This window comes from Topomyia yanbarensis, chromosome 3 (assembly GCF_030247195.1).
Source record: "Topomyia yanbarensis strain Yona2022 chromosome 3, ASM3024719v1, whole genome shotgun sequence".
NCBI classification, from domain to species: domain Eukaryota; kingdom Metazoa; phylum Arthropoda; class Insecta; order Diptera; family Culicidae; genus Topomyia; species Topomyia yanbarensis.
In genome coordinates, this window is record NC_080672.1 from 356,846,106 (window position 1) to 356,859,276 (window position 13,171).

The 13,171-nt window shown below is 37.9% G+C and overlaps 2 protein-coding genes across 2 annotated transcripts; both read left to right on the top strand.

Annotated features, from left to right (window-relative positions):
- The first annotated feature begins 5,281 nt into the window (after positions 1 to 5,281).
- Positions 5,282 to 5,889, top strand: LOC131688198 (zinc finger protein 573-like). Its single transcript, XM_058972369.1, has 2 exons — positions 5,282 to 5,292; positions 5,358 to 5,889. The coding sequence occupies exons 1-2, from the start codon at positions 5,282 to 5,284 to the stop codon at positions 5,887 to 5,889; spliced, it is 543 nt and encodes a 180-aa protein (XP_058828352.1).
- Positions 5,890 to 8,157: 2,268 nt separating this feature from the next.
- LOC131691174 (uncharacterized) lies at positions 8,158 to 11,736 on the top strand. Its single transcript, XM_058977376.1, has 5 exons — positions 8,158 to 8,243; positions 8,300 to 8,687; positions 9,560 to 10,937; positions 11,029 to 11,122; positions 11,402 to 11,736. Coding segments are annotated over exons 1-5 (1,866 nt in total). The 5' UTR covers positions 8,158 to 8,242; the 3' UTR covers positions 11,407 to 11,736.
- Positions 11,737 to 13,171: the final 1,435 nt, after the last annotated feature.

Genomic DNA, 13,171 nt, shown 5'->3' on the forward strand with positions numbered 1-13,171 from the left:
AGATAAAAATTTGTAAGATATTTTGAAACTCCCCCTTCCCCCATATGCCCTTACGTAATTAGTGTATGGCCCCAAAGGGTGAAGATAGGCTCAATACACCAGTTTGACCGTGTGAATAAATATCAGTGCAGCAACACACATCCGCTCCGGCAATCGATTATTATGGTTGAAGCTGAAAACTGAAATACCCAGCCCGGGAACAACTTGACAGATAGTGCTTGTTTCATATATGTACCACTAATTTGATGGTGGCGCTAGTATGCCTTCTCCGTACGAGTACCACGAACAACGAAACGAAATAGTTTCAAGAGAAAAGCATGTTTCGTTACGTGTGTTATGAACGCCGTCAATGCAGCAAGAACAACATTTAGAAAAAGCGCATTCCAAAATGTGGTTAAAGAAAACAATTATTAGAGAATAAATTTATCCCTAACTGGAAACTGTCAGCAAGGTACATAAATCTTATTAAAAATATAACCGGAAGTCGTTTTTTTTTTGGTTTAATTGTTGTGTGAATTGTGTAATCGGTAAATCCTTTGTGCTTTTTGCCCGAGAAATATGAATGAAAATCATTTTGGCCAATAAAACTAAATCATCAAGCCCAACAATTCGTGAACATATGACATCTTGTTTCAAATTAATTAAGAACGTCAAGAATTCTAGAATTTTGTTTGGGAATATAAACTAAATATGTAGGATTTTCTACACAGTTAGCAAAATTGGTTTTGGATAGAATTTTTGCGCTTTTACCAGAATTCTGGCAGCAAACCGGTAGTGCCCGGTTTTAGCAAGAATGCCGCCAGGAATATACAATTATGTTCGACTTTTGCAATAATTCTGTCCAAAAGATTTTGCGATGGTTTTGGTACGGATCCCTTCAGAATTCATTTCGCATATTACTCAGCTCCAGCCCGACAGAAAACTAATTGAACGGCGTCTACCGGAGGATTTCATGACAGTTCGATTCCAAAGATTTTCGGAAATTTCAATATAAGTGGAAGTGGCTCGATTTAAATCGATCTTCTTGTATTTCTGGAAATCGATTTATTATTCTTGGATTTGTTAGATCCAAAATGGAATCTATGTTTCTGTTAAGGTATGGACAGTTTCTAATATGAACGGCGAAATAAATTTGGTGATAGAAATGCTTAAATTGTTCACTTTTTACAGATATAGAAAATAATAGATGGGATACGCCTTTTTTAAATTTTGTTCCGTTCGAGCCGCCATGACATCACCAAATCACCACAAAATTTGCTTATGAGTTCAATATATGGGAGCTGTCAAGTTGTCCCCGGGCTGGAAATACCCGACTAGCGCACGATGATGGTGAGCTAAACCAGGATAAGAGAGAACACCATTGTAGCTGGCGATATTCAAGTTTTCAACTGCAACGATAATATTTCCTTCAGCCAAAAGCAAAGAAGAAACCGGCGAACAGCAACCAGCAATCCGACGCGACACAACAGGATAACTGCTGATGCAACAATATGCAATCTGATAACTTGGGTCGAGAGAGCAGGGATTGAGTTAGTTAGCCAGTTTAGTTTGTGTGTTCGCAGAATGATAGGTTCCAATCCGCTCACTACTGGAAAAGTATAATTTTTTAAAGTAGTAATAAGTTAATACTTAATTGTGTATCGGTATTCTTAGGTATAGCGCGGTATACGTATGAACCAGAGACATGAGCCCAAAAGTACTACCTAGAGATTAGCAAGCTGCTCTACTGGTTTAATCATTAAACTGACTTGATTAACGCGTTCTAAAAGAACCAACTATTTTGAACCTACTGAAAGGTGTTCGAATGCGGATTCAACGTGACAATAGGAACATAGTGAAACTTAGGCTCTATTAGTAAGAATCGGTACAAGATGTACAAAACGCACCCAAATGAGCAGATGTTTTACGTATATACTAACTAGACAGCTGCAGTGAAAATGGGTTCAACACCCTACGAAATTAAACATGCCCAGTACAGTTCAGCCGAAAATGGGCTGTAGTTCTAGCAGGTTCTAGTTAGTATTCCGACTCGAGTAGGGTTGCCACCCTTTTGGGTTTGACCAGGAGACTCATGTTTTTGGAGACGATCTCCGGGCCTCCGGGTTTTACATAAATTTTTCCGTGTCCAATAAGACGATGAACAATTTTAACTGAATTTGTTTGTTTTAAACAAGTTCTTCCAATGTCATTGTTGGCTAATCCAGCAGCGGCCCTTAACTGTTGGCCAGTGACAAAAACTTTATTCTTTTGTTTGAACCTCCCTAGTGACTGTGATGACGAAAACCGATTTTTTGCACCCAGAAAAAAAATCCCAATGACGCAGTGTGATTCTCAAACATTGCCACTTACCTGCCTGCTTCGCTCTACTTACCCTATTAGCTGTGGCAAAGGGTAATCCTTGTTCGGCTTATCCTCCACAGCGAGAGTGGCTGGTGCGTTCAGATTTTTGTCGGTAGCTAGGAAAGTGAAACTCCACGCTTATCTATCGATTTACAAACGCAAAAATGTACAGCTCAATGAGACAAGCTCAGAGCAGTGCAGCAAACACTCAATGGAAAATGTCAATCAATTTTTGTAATTGGTACTTCGACGAACTACAAAAGAACGAAAGAGTTTATACTTCTCGCGTGTTTTTTGTAAACGGCCAATAAGCATGCTGTCAAAATTCACTTTGAGAGAAAATTCCGGACAAACCGTAACTCGCCAAGAATGGATATTAACATTTTATGAAAGAGAAAAGTTTTCTCTGTCGTCTACTGCTATGGCTTATAACCTGCGATTAATGGTTTGTCCGGAATTTCTCTTCAAAGTGAATTTTGACAGTATGCTTATTGGCCCTTTTCAAAAAACACGCGTGACTTGTCTCATTTTAACTCAGCAGGTAGTTCTTGTTTTAACGTATACTCGTGTTTCCCACAGGTCAGTAAGAATATCTGGGTAAAAACCTAACCGGAGATGGCAACCTTAGACTCGAGTGACACAATCGATTCTAACTAGACGCGGTCACTGTAGCTGGTGCCAAAATATGAACTAAAACCTGCCAGCATTCCGGCTTATTTTCCGGCTGAACTTAACTTGATATGTTCTATTCGCGTTTCAAATTGTGGAAAATTCAAAACAAAATGTCAATCTGTTCTAAATCTGACACAAAGAAGTGTTGGAAAAATAGAACTGCATCTCAGCATTGCGATCGATCTGTTTTAATCGGTATAAAATGGAGCAGTCCATATAGAAAACATTAGCTTTGCGAAGCCTTAAATCAATGTGTGTACAATATGGAAGTGGGGTAAAGTGCCTATTTTGACCCTATGAGGGACGATGCCACAATATTTTATTATTTATTAACTTCATTAATTCAGCGTCTGTGTTAAAAATGGCTTGAAAATGGTGGATTTTTTCTGTTTGAGCGCAGCGAATCGGGTGCTCAAATTATCGCACTACAATTTGTTGCCAATACTTATAAAACCGAGGGTCCGCCTTGAGGTCATAAAGGCTGAAAGCACTAGTTTCTATATTCAAAACATTGTTTTAATTAATTTTGATTTTAACAACTTCTTCCAGTAAAGCAGTATTTACGCAATATAGATGTTGTCAATTTTAAAACCAAAACTCTCGCTTTACGTATGCCTATACCTTATCTGGTATCATCTTGGGTTTTCCCGTCATTTGCAGTTTGACAAGATCAAAATTTGACAAGACCATAATTTGATGTTGGTCTATCCCTGAGAATCATCATAGGAAGGGCAATCCCTCGTATAAAACACGGTTAAAATAATGTACCCATTAATGCGTATTATGAAACCCATCTCCGGCAAAACTGGGAAAACTCATTTATTGGATAAACATTGCATACCCAATAATGGGTATCATCTGTTTATGACAAAAACTGTGTACTTTTTTACGAAGTTATACTTATTTCAATTAACTTAAAATGCGTAAAAATTTACCCATTTCTGAGCTCTTTTAGAAAGGAGAAAATAAATGTGTAGGATTTCGGATTTAAAAGGAGAAAAACCGAGGACAGTACACTTTAAATAATTTAGTATGTTCTTCGCATATTTAATTTCAATATTATAACCAAAAGTTCCTTCATCCACTCCACTTGATGTACCGCTTCCTCAGTCAGTGTTAGTGCATTTATGGGTTACCAATTTATTTTCGTGAGAAATGCGTAAGAGTCTCAAGCTACCAGTACACTATTTGTCATAACGTGAAATATTTGATGAAGCAAAATTTGATCAAATAAACGTGTTTGACAAACAAATTTGACAAGGCCAGTACACGAGATCAACTGTTTAACAAACTTTTTTCATCAAATATTTGCATTGATGCGTTACCGGACGTTACGCCTAATATTGTTTGACAAACATAATAAAACAAGTTTGATGGATCAGTACACTGCTTGTCAAATATAGTCAAACCGGCGTATACGTCAAACAAATCGCCATGCGAAAGCTACCAGTACACTGTACAAAGTGCTGTTTGAACTTCATGAATCTTCAAGAGTGCAAACATTTGAAATATTTGTGTTAGCGCAGGGATGCCAAATGATTTTCCAGAAAATTTGTTTTATTTTTATGAATGGTCGAAGCAACTATATCGCACTCCTTTGTTCGTGATTATGCAGAGTGTGATCAAATACAAATTAAATACGCCAAGGTCCCATACAAAAGGGTTATGACTCACCACGCTATCAAATTTGTCTACCATTCGTGTTGACAGGTCGAATTGTAGAAGAAAAATTAATTTGGAAGTGCTGTTCGATCAAAGCATGCTGTTCATATATGATAGAAATTTTCATTTTATTTGTTTTCATTTTATAGAGTAACAATCTGGCAATCTGTAACTGCATTTGTGTGTTCAACGATTTGTTTTCTTCCACCAGTCACAGGTGGAGGAAAACAAATCGAAAATATCTTTTCGGTCGGATTTTTTTTTATGATGGAACCTGACCAACCGGTATAGATTTATCCAGCTACATTGGTACTGTGCCGTTTTGACGTTTGGATTAGGAGGAAAATAAACCACTCCTGGGCTTAAGGGGAGGGCGGTAGTATAAAATTGCGAGATCTTGGTGTGCGTATTTCAAACGTCGATATCTACACAGTACGTCTCCTGAATAAGTTTTACAGCGACACAGAGCATTTCAAAGTAGTTCGAAGGGAGAAAAGGGATCTGCTGGTTTGCCGCTAAAGAAGGATCGTTCATTACCCATTCGGAACCGAGATCCATATTGTAATAAAGAGTTTGCGGACAAGTACCTGATGACGACGCACATTCGATGGCACACGAGTAGGTTAAGGTTTTACTTATTTTCTTTTCTGTAAATTCCAATTATATACTGTTTACTATTACAGGCGAAAAGCCCTTCAAATGTGTCCCCACTATTTGAAAACATTCACTCAATCGATAACGCTGAAGATACACATCAGGTTGCACACCCGGGAAAACTCCATACGTGTGCAAATACTGCGACCGAGGGTTCACTCAATCCTGCAATCTGACGGTGCACCTGCGAACCCAACACAACCAAATAATGGTATAGGACGCGAAGTCGACGTGCTGCCCGAGCACAAATGTCGAGTATGTAGCAAGGTCTACCGATCGGCAGAAAGTTTCCTGCTGCACGAGAAGTTGCATGTCACCGGGAAACTGTTCGATTGTCGCGATTGTGGTAAAAAGTATAACACATATGTGTCCAAATGCAAGGCTTCTAATACCGACATGAAGGAAAAGATGTACTCGTGTAAAATCTACAGCCAAACATTCAAGCATCAGCAAAGCGGGGTGTACCACATGAGCCACAAATCCAAACACAAACGGTTCGACCGAGGTTTTGAGAGATCTGGAGACGGACGAAGGAGAGGCGATTTGCTGAAGCTAAAATAACTTTCTCGTTCCCAAATTGTTAAAGCTACCAAGCACAACACCGGGCAACTTGAGCAATTTGTTCTGAGCATGTTTTTGGCAAGTGGTGAGGATAGTGTATCCGTTTATTGGGTAGTATTTGGCGCACCAACATTAGTAGCGTAAATATCCAGCGCCAGACACAGGTTCCGTTTGATGGATTCGATGGAATCGCTATCGACAGATTCTTCATCATTTCGACTTCCATGAGCTCATTCAGTACTTATGTGTTATGAGTTCTTACACGATAGTTATAAGAGGGACGCAAGTGATATTTTGATGTACATCACTCGGGGGTATGGTTACGAATGAATTTTATTTTTCGTTAAACCTAGGCTAAGACTGGGTCGCTGCAGTGGCTACGTGACACTTTTTGATAGGGTCAGCATAATCGTTGTCGCGCAGTAGACTCAATTATGCTGACGCCTTCTTTAGTCGCTTCGCGACGGGATGTTTACAAACGTAGGTTGGTGTCCACCACATATGATAAAATAACAATAGGCAACACAGGCTACGGTCCGACCAGGATGTAGAATTCAACTATTGTATTGTATTGTTTATTTGGGGTTTAACCGTTAGGTCATTCGCCCATAGAATTCAGCTAGATACATTCGACAATAACACCACGCAAGACTGGCAGTATACTCAACTGCTGTATGCTTTTGAAGAGCAGCTGATTCTTGGTGAACTATCGGAAAGGAGTCAAAAGAAATGGCATTTGCTTACATTTCAGCATGTATCAAACAATTGAATTCAAATAGTTTGTACCTTTCCGATTTATTTGAGGCATGATTTTCCTGGAAAGACAAATACCAACAATATCAAAATAGCGCCGAATTTTGTTTTTAACGTGGCGAATAAATTATTTAAAGTCACGTAAATAAAACAATTAATCAGCCGAATTTCAAACCTTAACTTTTTTTCGTTTTGACAACAAATTCTGCCAAAACAAATCAGTTTCGCGTACGGCGTATTTTGCTATCCTGAATGAGCAAAGCACGTTTGTCAAACTTCTCCATCAACAAGTTTGACAAATTTCTCCATTAACAAGTTTGACAAACTTCTCCATCGACAAGTTTGACAAACTGCAGCGTTACGCTGTTTGAAGTTTTGACAAACTGGTTAGTACACTGTTTGACAAATAGACAAGTAATCGCTTTGACAAACACCAATGAAAAATTTGGCAAACTGTGTTTGATCAAATATTTGAAGAGCCAGTACACAGCAGTTCAAATTCATTTCACGAAAGATGTCAAATATTTGACATTATTACAAACAGTGTACTGGTAGCTTCACATTCGGAACCCCTTAGGGCATGTTCAAGAGCGTTTTATTTTGTATAGGAGTTTCAAAGTAGAACTAGAACTGAAACATTCACATCCCTAGCAGAGCGTTGTGTTTTATAATTTCGAACAGTTTTGTTTCAAAATTTAAAACTGTTATGCGAAGGAATGGTGAGACATGAATTTTAAACTGAATAGAACCTCCGCTAAAACTGCTGCTAGGGACAGCAAGTTCTAGTTTTAAAATTTTCTGTTTTATATTATAGAACTTTTAAAATTATGAATCTAGAACTGAAACACTCCTGAACATGCTCTAAACGTTTTGTTGATTCAAAAACCCTCTAAGAACGGTTGGTTTCAAAACCGTCCAATGAAGGACGTTCGTTGGACCAATTTGGACAACGTCCAAATAACCGTTCAACGAACGTCCATCGTTGGACCCGTGTTGAACTATTTTGAAACAATTTTTTGGACGTCTCAGTGGGAAGGCCTGATTCTTCTGCGTGTGGGGTTTTGCTCGCCTGATATGGTCACCCTATTTTTGTTTAGTGATGTCTGATTTTTGCAAATAATCGATTATCCGTTAATCGAATAATATTTGAGAGATTGATTAATTCATTCGATTAATCGACAAAAATAATCGATTAAAATCAATAATCGATTACTTAGTAAATCCTAGTTTGTCAACCAAAAAAAAAAAGGTCGCTCGACACATTTTGAAAAATTTGGAGAAGTCTGGTCATATTTTTTTGCTCTGCGACTTTCGTTTTCAATGCCACCTTTCATTAATTATGCTCTCGATTAATCGATATCAGCTACTCAATTTGCTCGATTATACCGAAAGCTTGTAATCGATTATTCATTTTTCGATTATTTTAGAAATTAATCGATTATTTGCGTTAATCGAGTAAAAAAAGACATCACTATTTTTGTTAAACTCTGCGAAGATAAAAATGTTATATAGGTGGCTGAATTTAACATAGCAAACCAAATTTTTTAAATTTGGTTAATCCAACTGCGTCACTACCGGAAATATTTCCAGAAAAATCGAAAGTGAGTAAAATATTTTTTGTCGATTGGTATAATCAGAATATTTTGTTTCTTTTCAGTGATGAGAAAGAACAGATACCTGATCACAGGCAATGCAGTCAGTAGACTCTATGGCAACTTTATGAAGTATAGCAATTATTGCTTGCAACATAATATATCGAACGAATTTCTCGATGGCGTGGTGCACACGGAAGATGGTTTTGTTGCCAATGCCGTCTATGCCAAATTCTATCAGGCGACGGATTTGACGGAATCACGTGTGCGTTCGTTGTTCACGCGGTTTGGACCAGTGGAAAGTGTTCTGATCTACGCAACTCCACACGATAACGTGTACAACGATACAAAAACAAATAACGGGAGCAAAAGGAGGATTCCAGAGAACAATCTACAGAAGGAGATGGCCGGATACGCCATAATATCCTACAAAAATTGTGCGGATGCTGCTAGGTAAATTTAAAATCAGTTATTCTACTGCGGGTCATTCAAAAATTTCCAATATTCAACCACACCCCATTCCCACTTGTCACAATTCAATATATCCTGTTGTAGCTCATGAAATATTTGAACACATTTCTTGAGCGTTTTTTCAAAACGTCATATCTGCAATGAGTTACTCTCTTTGTTTACTTTCTCTTCTGTTAATAATTCGGTCACTTTAACATTTATCCCTCAGCTCTTTGCATAATATGCCAGTTAAAACCACCGTCTTTCGATCTGTACTGTAAAATAAGTGAAAAGTGTTATAGTGACACCGTAAAAATCGAAAGAGAATGTATAAACAGAGAGTAACTCATTGCAGATATGACGTTTTGAAAAAACGCTCAAGATTTTTTCTTCGATTCAAATGTGTCATTTTTCCACCTACTATACCTCTTTCTTATATGTCACCGCTTTTCGTTCACCTCCTTTTCTTGTTCCACTGAACGCGTGACAATAAATGGGTACTTTGTTACTCATCTATTCTGGTGAACAGGATTGTGTCTATAACTAGGTGTATTAGACTGAAAGTAAGTTGTTCTAGGTATACGATGTGTACATTCAAGGTACTGCCTATATTCGCAAGTCAGTCCCATGTAGATGGGAATCCTTTTGAATTTGTGACTGACCTGCAATTATGGGCAGTGTATTCAGGATGAGGGTTTGACAATCAAAACTAGGAAAGTACGTACACACTCGACAATTCAACCATATAGCTGTTACACTACTTTCGTACAAATTTGTAGATACTTCCAATTTACATTAAATCTATGTAGAAATCTATGTCTACCCCGAAAGGGCTATTTTTCGCTAATTTGTTTTGCTGTTTTGTTTTCTCATAGTTGTTTGAAACAAAACAGTATGCTCTATGAACATTGCTATATAGCAATGGCGGACAGCTGGCATCAGGAGTCCTATAAGCACCAAGTATCAACTGAATCTAACGCGAATATAAATGCTGCAACTAGCGGAGAAAATCATCCCATTGCAACAAATTCACAGCAAGTTGACTTCCTTCATCTAAACGATTATTGTCTGATGCTGATTTTTGAGAAACTTGACTGTTTCGACCTGATTGCACTGAAAAAAACATGCTGTCGTTTTGAGGGGATTGCATGCGATATATTAAAACCAACTATTAGCATGCTCGATTTCAATAAGCAACTGATCAAAAAAGAACTTGTCACTTTGTTGGACGCAAAATCGTTGCTCACCGACGTGGGACTTTTAGTAGATCATTTGTCTATCGATCGGACTCGATTCTCGAAATTCGGAGAAAGGATCTTGAGTCGTATATCTCGATATTGTCCAAATCTCACCGAGCTGAGTATTCACCACTTCACTTTAACCTCGTATACTATGCGGAGTTTGGCGGTAGTTTTTAAATCACTTGTGGGGCTCTCATTGATCAATTGTAACATCGACGATAAAATTGGCAGAAGTTTGAAGTCAGCTGTAAATCTGCAAAGATTGGATCTATCACGGAATCCTGCACTTACCGGCAAGTGCTTGAGTGCAGTGAAAAATCTAAAATATCTAAATTTGGAGATGTGTTATGACATAAAAGGACAGCCATTTTCAGACTTTGCATCGAAAAACAGCACCCTTGAATACTTAAACATCGTCAAGTGCGTACATCTGACTACAGATGCGATCAATTCAATCTCGATTTATATGACTGAGCTGTCCAGCTTGGCTTTCAGTAATGATTTTAAAGGTTTAAATTCCTCAAGCATGGCTAAGATTGCTGAATTACCTAAGCTTAAAGAAATAAAGATCAAATGCATGTTTTTAGAGCAGCCCGTCGATCTGATACTGCGAAAACTGGTAGAAGTGGATCATCTAGAGAGCCTGATTCTGCTAGCGAGCCTAAATGACTATAATCTGTTGTGTGGCCTAACACAGTTGAAGAAGTTAAAATTAGACAGTGCACTTGGTTTTTCCGACCAACAACTCTCAACATTGGGTTCCAGGGGGAGCTTTATTGAACTGGGCATTACCGGTCGCACACAAATTACCGGCAATCAACTGATCGAGTTTATCAAAACGAATCCACAGCTGCAGCTACTAGATATTTCAGATCGTCAAATTTCCAATGGTTTCATCTTTTCGGCGATCGAAATATTAAATCAACAAGCTTGCAACCGACAAGGAACTGTAAGAAGTGGCAAACTGAAATTAATCGTTAATGACACACGCCTTTTTTCGCAGATCCAACAGGTTAGTGTGGCTAGATAGGTCATCATGAGTCAAACTAAGTTGTAAGACGAGCACAGTTTGTAACTAATATACCATACACCATTATTTTCAGGATTCAATTGTGCAAAACAATCGGCATCTGCTTGAAATCAGTTATTCGGAGAAAGACCCAAAACTGGATTTAAATATGTATACACCATTTATTTGTGAGTATGAGTACCAAAATTTTCAGAAATCTACATACGGTATTAGATTTTCGTAGTACAATCCAAATGGCGTTGATGGCTAGTTGGGGTGTGCGCGTGTATTTTGACAGTATGCTTAGTCTTATCCTGAATTACGACTTTGTATAGTCTTATTCCGCAAACCCCAATTTATGTTGTCGTTATAAAGCATGCAAATCTCTTTCGTGCAAAAAAAAAACAATGCAAAATAAGGCTAAAAAATTTCTACCAAGGCAATAAAATCACTGTTTTCACTTTTAGTCTGAGTAATCATCGGACCCGAAGCCAGTCCGTGTCCGAGAATTTGAAGTTTGAAGACCACAAGAACGCCTGGAACCGATTTGGCGACAAACAGCAGCGGTGACATCTTTGTGACAATATCTGAACTACTCCAAAGTCACATCTTTCATTATTATGTTATTAGTTACTTTTAAAATTTTGTTTTATTAACGGCATACTACTTGCCTCACACTTGCTAAACTAGTGTAGCAACCTTGTGCTCACAGTCATATCCCTCAGCAGAGTAGTACCCCTCAATTTTGCTCGGCGTCTAGCTGTCCAACAAGTTTCCTGCTCGACGTGTGATGCATTCTCAACCAGACCGTCGCGTAATAAAATACGCTATTCCATTTTCTTTACATAAAAAACGTGTTCAGTCTAAAATCGCTTCCGAACGTCCCGTAAAATACCACACTAGGCTGTTTTCAAACTTTCCCACTAGTGTTAGAATAACTTTCAGATAAATATGATTGGAGAATTAAAGCATTGTGCCCGTTTGCGCAAAATCAGCGATCTTTTTAATTCAAAACATGCAGCATTTTCAGAAGTGATTAATTCTAACTTGAAGCTGAAAATTATTATGCTAAAACTTAGGCACTCTCTTCAGTAGCAATTCTATTGGGTGTTTTATTTGTTTAAATTCATTGAACTCGTCTCGAAATTACCTTTATCTCGTCTATTGCAGCAGAGTGTCTGAACGGCGCAGTGGTTTATGATTTCAATTTTAAAACGAAACTGCTCGAAATTATGTAACAAAACACTTTACTGGATTATTTCGGTTCGAGTTTTACTTTGAAACTTCTTGACAAACCGCTACACTGCTAAATAAGCTCTAATGAGCGTACGCTTCGGTGGTCGCGGCGGCCTTTGAATCACGTAACGCTTACAACATAGTTACTGTACAATATGTTATGTTTGACATGGAGATGTCTCTGCGTCGTGTATACATTGTTAGCATACGAACAGGCGTATTCGAAAGAACGAAGCGTACCAAAAATACGTAACGTGATAACTTGTATTTTATCAACCAGGAGCAGTGGTGACATCGAAAAAATCAAGATTCTTGCCGATCTATCGCAAAATTCGTCGTAAGACTATCTAATATCCATAATTTCAATTCACACGTTGTGAGTAAGATAGATTCGCCAAAACATAAGCATGTTTCAATTCAGAACATTTTTACATGATATATTTTAACTAAATTATTTTGAACTGAAATTGACAATGAAAATTTACTTTTTCTTCAAAAGCAGTTTGGGTTTCACATTGAATTAACTATTCATCAGTACAGTTACTGCTATTCTGTTGGGTACACAAAACCATTCAACAGTCGATACAAAATTCAAATTTGTTCCATCGCTATAAATTTAAACGAGACGAGTGATCAATAGCCGCTTGAGTCCTCTATAATATTTAATTTCGGTTCTAATGTTTGCCTGCAAACATATTTTTTCTCAAACCACGGTTGTATTGTCACTAAGCATCTAATTAATCATAACATACTCTGAACGAAGAATAAAAAATTGTTAGGCCGCTATTAAATTATATTAGACTGCAAAAGTAAACTTAAAACTTCAATCGAAATACATACTCGGGCTGAGGTTAATTGGCGAAGGAGCCGCTTAAAAAGTTCCCCCCAAAAAATCGGCTGACGTAAACCTCCAGTTTAAAATACGAATAAGAATACGCTTATTTTTCTTCTGAACGGTTCTCACATCGAAGAACCCCGTTTCGAAATTTACGCTGATAGTT

What these genes read in the sequence shown, in the direction of transcription:
- LOC131691174 (XM_058977376.1), top strand. An exon ending in AATTGTGCGGATGCTGCTAG is followed by an intron (nt 8,688 to 9,559) that starts GTAAATTTAAAA and finishes GTTTTCTCATAG; the next exon opens with TTGTTTGAAACAAAACAGTA. An exon ending in TTTTTTCGCAGATCCAACAG is followed by an intron (nt 10,938 to 11,028) that starts GTTAGTGTGGCT and finishes CATTATTTTCAG; the next exon opens with GATTCAATTGTGCAAAACAA.